General features: G+C 43.9%; 1 protein-coding gene across 1 annotated transcript in view; it reads left to right on the top strand.

The window, feature by feature from the left end:
• Positions 1-6,773, top strand: part of ARL13B (ARF like GTPase 13B) — a 49,033-nt gene that overhangs the window by 1,384 nt on the left and 40,876 nt on the right. The window contains exons 2-4 of the mRNA XM_078615475.1: positions 955-1,026; positions 3,386-3,456; positions 4,751-5,000. Of these exons, the coding sequence (XP_078471601.1) occupies positions 968-1,026; positions 3,386-3,456; positions 4,751-5,000 (380 nt within the window). The 5' untranslated portion in view covers positions 955-967. The remainder of the gene's footprint in view (positions 1-954; positions 1,027-3,385; positions 3,457-4,750; positions 5,001-6,773) is intronic.

Here is a 6,773-nt window from a genome sequence, read left to right on the forward strand (position 1 = left end):
GAATGGCTCACAGGGCTATACCTAATAAATTAACTTGAACCCACTTCATTGCTCGCAGAGTAAACAGATGCTTGGTTTCGCATAGTTTTCCGTAGACAGCGCCCCCGACTTCCTCCCCAGCAACTGAAGGCTACGACAAAACGCAATCAAATCGCTCGCGAACTGAACATTTGTGAAAAAGTATAAATGCATATTCTGATTCTGAACTGCTTTGTCGACACGTGAGCGAGTAATATGCGAAACAAGGTCCCCACGTTTAGAAGTGTGTCAAGGCTTTTTTTTTCTCGTCATTGTTTTGGCTGACTTTTTGGTGCTGTCAGTTTGAAACAATCGATTTGTTCATCACCAATGGCCTTGAAATGCTTTTTGCTATTGTTGTCATTGTGAACTTACCTCTTTTCCATATTAAACAGCATTTCAAGATTGTAATGACAAATCGGATAATAGTCATAGGTATTATGGTAACGGATCAGACGAGTTATCCTGTAATACGTAACTCTTCTGAAAGCATCCCCATGCTGTGTTAGTTGTGGGGCTTATTTATTCTGACATCACCACACTGGTCAGTGCAGGTTGGTAAAGGTGGACTGGGGATAGGACTGATTCAGATATCATTTGCCGGTGATGTTAGCCATGGTCGGGAATCAAACTCTGGTTGCTAGCTTAATAGCGCAGTCCACAAACCCAATGTGCCGTTGTTCCACCCCACATAAACAATGCAGAACAGTGTTAAACATCGTGAACACACCACGAATAAACCTCGGCAAATTAAACTTGTGAACTATGTTAATCAAACAATACCATGTTAATTACTTGATTGGCATGCTTCAATTAATATGTATAATAATTTATGAAACCCTCTATGTACAGTATCGCTTGCATTGGGTGTTTCGGAGAGATGATTTCTCGTGTATTAATAATTACTCATGCCTGCCTGTGTGTGTGTGTGTGCAGGGGTGGATGAAACATGTTCAGCGTTTTTGCTAACTGCTGCAGCTGGGTTAAGTGGAAACGCAAGCCTATGAGGTAATGTACACCAGTGCTGGATCTATTGTATATACCTCCAGCACTGTATGTACCTGTTGCCTCGCTTGACTATCATGTAACTGTGGATGCCTGTACACTGTTCGCCCCCCCTATACGTCCATGCACTCTACCACTCATTAGTGTCTGCCGAAGAGGTATATTGAGAAAGATATTTAAATATATAGTATTGGCTCATCCACTTATTATGATGCGGATAACATACGCTTGAAATTGGTCTGTAACTTCATTTCATAAGGCCTGCGGCTACGGGAATTCTACTACTTCGAAACGGCCCACAAATTTTATTTATCATTCCAAGCATCTTCGCTGCACTAATTGGGTAATAGAAGGACGTATTTTCTACATGGCAGCATTGTGTTTTAGGGTTAGTATGTTCAGTCACATCTGTCACTCGAATGGCTTCTTGAAGAGCCAAAACCGACCGGCAGTGACACACTCTGGATAACTTATGCCGGTCATAACCTCCAAACCACAGCTGTGTTGGAACTTTTGGAAGGCCAACTGGCCCGGCTACGAAAAATAAACTTAAGCCCATTTGAAAAACCTACAGCCAAAGCCTAAAAACTTTTATAAATTCATGAAATATTGGCGTCTGCCACAAAAACAATATCCAGACGGGGATATTAGAAAAGCTACATGTGATGTTGGCAATCATAATTAAAACTATTGAATGAGTTCATCAGAACTCTGCACGAAGAAAACATTGGGAAGATGTCACTGCAGATTTGAATTTCAATCACTCCAGTCGTAAAGCGTGGCAGCGCCATGAGAACCAAGGTGACCTCAAAGCCAACAGAGCGCAGACCGCCAAAAACTACAAAGAACACTGCGGCTTCCAACATGTTGTCCTGCTCAAAGACACCAATGGACAAGTTCACGAAACAAGCTCTCCGGAAACGACTCGCCATCACCTTAGGCCAACTACCGCAAGCATTCAATATAACAAGACCTTACGCTGTCACTGAAGTGAAAGCAGCTCACAGGGCCAGACAATCTAGTAAGGCACCAGGATATAAATGGCTGGTGACTTGAATTCTTAAAGAATCTGGAACTTTATAGACAGCAGTGGCTTGCAAACTTCTTCACCGTCATGCACAGACCAGGCAGTACCCCAAAGACATTAAAACAAGCCATAGTCGTGGCCATTCTCTATACAGCTACATTCCAATATCCTTCTTGTACTTTACCAATAGACTGATGGGACATGCCATAGTTGCTAGACTTTCCCTTATAGTTGCTGCGAACTGATCGATGCCTTCACAACCCACAGCATCAACAGAAAACCGGGAGAACAATGATTTTGACCTCTGCTGCCTATGACACCATTTGGGGTTATGGCCTGCTGCTGAAGATGGCCAAAAGCACTGCATGCAATTCCACTGTACACCGAATCGACACACTGCTTAGCAACTGAACCTTCAGGGTAAACTTAGCGAGTAAACACAGCCTTAAGAGAATGATCAAAATGCCCCTTCCCTCAAGGCTTGGTACTAGCATCGTAACTATTTAACATATATATGTGACCTCAGTTTCAGTTTTCAGTTTCATTTATTAGGATTTACCCTGTAAGCCATTCGGCTCTTGATTTGGGTTCAACCACAACAAACAATAAAATTACAAGATACACCTAAAATTCATTGTACACAAATCTAAACATCACTTACGTTAACAATAAAATCCTACAGAAAAAGCACAACCCGTCCATGCTGCGTACAAAAAGTGCAAAAAATTCCATTTCGATGTTTGATCCCAATAACAATCATACATGTACATTGTCTCGCAAGTTCATATATGCAGATTACATAGCCCTTGCCCACAGGGCATAACTTTGAGAATATTGCCAGAATGAACACCTCGTTCAAGATCCAAACATCATACCTTTTGGCTCTGATATTCCTCGAAGACACTGGTATACCATCACCCACATCAGAACATCAACCGGCCGATGCGCTCATCTCCATGAATGGGAAATTAACGACAAGCCACAATGCAGCTGTGGCCATGCAACCCAAACAATGGACCTTATAGTAAACCACTGTGGTCTGCACTCCTTCAATGGAGGAGTACCAAAACGACACGAACTCTCTGCTGAAGCCCTCTCATGGTTAACAGATCATGACATTGGGATATAGCTCGGGAATATTGCCATACGCTTGAACAGAACAGTGGCAGAAGTAACTGAGGTGTTTGCATTAATGATGTGTTGCCTTGCCAAAGGGTGATCATGAAAGGAGACGGTTCCCAACCTTGGCATAACCTATAATGCTTCAGCTGCTTTTGTTTGTGCTTCATAATGCTGCAAACGTGCTAAACTGTTGGTATCTAACCTCTCGTGCAGGGATGTAACCTTGGTCATGCTTGGATTGGACAATGCTGGGAAAACCGCTGCTGTCAAGGGGCTACAAGGAGGTATAATTTAAGAGCATTCAGCCACAGTTACCCATTTTCCAATTTGAGCATCAACTCATGAACAGAGAGTCGGTTTAATGCGAGCTGTGTACCGCGTTTGCTGGCATTGACGACCAGTAAACAAACAGTACACAGAGTGCTTAGAGACAATGGGCACTATGTCCACGAGAGGGCGCTGTTTTTATTTACATTGTTGCTGAGCATAGTCCCAAAGCCTAAAACCTCTAGCGACCAGCAACAAACAGCACCTTTAGAATTGTAACAGATAAAGAGTTAACACGTGTCTGGCATTGATCAAGGTTATTGGAGGGAATTCCCAACTTTAGCAAAGGAAAGAAGCAGGAAGTGTTTTGGCCTGAAGGATCTTGGTTGAACAGTATGTTTTTAGAAACTGTCATAATCCACATGCCTTGTCACAGCTGGGTAGTTGAGTGCGTTATGAATGAATAATTTACTGCTTCTTTAACGTTTTTTTTCCACGAAAAGAAATGCTCAAAATATCAACACTGTTTTAGAGGTTTGATAACGAAATTGTTATTTGAATTTAGGACTTTCTATATATATTGTTCCCCTTTTTCTTTCCACATTTAAAGTTCCCTCTCTTTCATCGCTACGATGTCTCATTCGCAAATTAGACTTGTCTTCATGGGCTTTCACTTGCTCATAAATATAGTTAATGTATATATACAGTGTATGAGCTAAATGTGAGCTTTAAAACGCAAAGGTTAAATTTCCAATGGTTAACGTGAAAGGTTGCATTTGACTAAATCACCCAGAATATACCTGATCTCAGAAGCTAAGCAGCTTGTGAGCCTGGATATTGCTTGGATGGACATCCACGGTGTGCAAAATAGGTTGTGGGCAACAGGGCACTGCATCAAAATCCATTGCAACTTTTTACACCCACATTTATGCCCCCTGCCTTCACCAATGGTGAAGCATCCTCAAATAACCCCCACAGTCCGCATGGCGTGGGGAAGCCCTCATCCAGCAGTGGATTGACAAAGGGCTTTACACACACCTACACATGTGTGTGGCTCTTCTCAGTGAACTTGAAAAGAAAGTTTTTTTTTATTACAGTTGCAAAGCACTGGTTCAAAATGCCCAGCAGCCAGCAACAAGCAGCACTTTAAAATTGTAATAACAAGAGATGATACATTTCTTGAATTGAGGGAGTGGTGAATTACCAATTAATTATCAATGGGTAATCTGAAAGGTTACTTGGAAAAATGTTGTCTTTTGTTATTTTCCCGATCCTGATTCAAAAACATAACATGTAAATTCTCACATCCAGAGGACCTCAAGGACATCACCCCGACAGTGGGCTTCTCCAAGGCGGAGATGCGCTTCGGCCGCTTTGACGTTACGGTGTTCGACCTGGGCGGAGGGAAGCCCATCCGGGGCATCTGGCACAACTACTTGGCAGAGGCTCACGGCGTGGTGTTCGCAGTCGACTCAAGCGATGCCGAGCGGCTGCAGGAGGCGCACGAGACGCTGTCGGCAGTGCTGGTCGACCCGCGCGTCGCCGGCAAGCCCCTGCTAGTGTGAGTGTTCGCACGCATGCATGCACCCACCACACATCTCTCCACGTCACACTAAACTACACATCTTTTTTATTTTACCAGGTAAGGCCCACTAAGCTATATAGTTATTTCTGAGAAGCGACCTGGCCACAAATGATAGCTCAACAAAGCGGCTTATCACGTGAAAATGTATAGCAGCCGAATACTCTAAACGCACATTAATTCTAAATGTGAAGGGAAAACCCAGAGGACCTGGAGAAAATCCACGTGAACACAGGGAGAACATGCAAACTCCACATATACAGGTGTCAGGATCACCCCCACGACCTGCATACCAGGCAAGATAGTTAGCATCTTATCACCGTGGTGCCCCTCTATATTGACACCAGGGTCATTTTTGGGTGGCGTACTTCAGTGCTAGCTTGATAAGCCACTGTCCCACTACCTTGCTCTCTCAACCTTTCCATTCATCGTTCCAGTTTTTATTGTAATGGTCGTCATCAGCCATGGTCAATCCACTGCTGGATGCAGGCCTCCCAAAGCTGCTGCCGTGATCGCTCAGTCTCGCGATAATTATTTTCGTTTTGTTCCTGATTATGCTGGCTATCATTTCATGAGATGGAAATGTACATTCGGAACTCTCGCGCAGAGTTATGGAGAATGGCCCACACAAGACAATGTAACACAGCTCCCTCTGGTGGACAAAGTAAGGGCAGCACCTTTCTGCCCGCTCTGCTACTAAGAATAATAGTCACCACCACATGGCTGTCAAACTGATATTTTCACAATCCAGGCAGTACGAGTGAGATGAAAAATAATTGCTCATTGAATTCTGACACTGAATTGTGACAATTCATTAACTTACAGGCAGGATGATCATTGCATGCCGAATAATGATTGTGTCTGTAGGAAAGAACATTATATATCTACGTTGTAATACTGGTATGAACCTCCTGGTTACACCAGCGCACAGGGGCTTATTGTGTCCGTCCGTCGTGCATCCAAAAATGTGAGGGGTGGGGCTGGGTGGAGAGGGGAGGGTGGGGAGGGGCTGGGTGGGGAGGGGCTGGTCACCCCATGGTGCCCTTCAAAAACTCAACGTTTAACCTACTCACGCCGGCTTGTGCGCGCCCTCACAGTCGGCCATATTTGTGGAATACACCACGCCGCCGTTGACCCTGGCCATTGACCGAGCAACCCAACGTTCCTACCAGCTCCCTCCGCAGGAATGTGTTTGTCAGTGGGGGGATATTCATGACCTTATTTGCATGTGCAGCATCATCATTGCCAAGAAGTTGATGAGAGATCTCATTCTCTGCCAGTATTTCACGTGAAGTAATCTAAAGTCTGTTTTTGTGAGATTGGCAGGCAAGTGAAGGCTGATAAGAACATTTCCTCACACATTTCTATCAGACTTTCTCATTCTATTTAAACACATTTCCGTAGTTAAAATGATAGGCAGATCAATGTGGTGATTATGAACTTGGCGTGCAAGCTGAGCCAGTCTGACTGGGTATTATTAAATGTTATCTTCTGGAAAAAGAATTCTTGATGAACCCTGCCAGGCATGTATATTTTGCCATTTAATCTTAACCATTGATCATTACACTGCTGGATGAAAGCCTCGCGACATCTTCTGATCATGTCGGTTGTTTGATCATACTTCACACTGGTCAGTGCAGTTTGGATAAAGGGTGGCTCACAAATGAACACATTCCCATGGAGGGAGCTGATAGGAACGTTGGGTTGCTCGGTCAATGGCCAGGGTCAACGGCGGCGTGGTGTATTCCGCAA

The sequence above is a fragment of the Lampetra planeri genome, chromosome 47 (assembly GCF_965212315.1).
Source record: "Lampetra planeri chromosome 47, kcLamPlan1.2.h2, whole genome shotgun sequence".
NCBI classification, from domain to species: domain Eukaryota; kingdom Metazoa; phylum Chordata; class Hyperoartia; order Petromyzontiformes; family Petromyzontidae; genus Lampetra; species Lampetra planeri.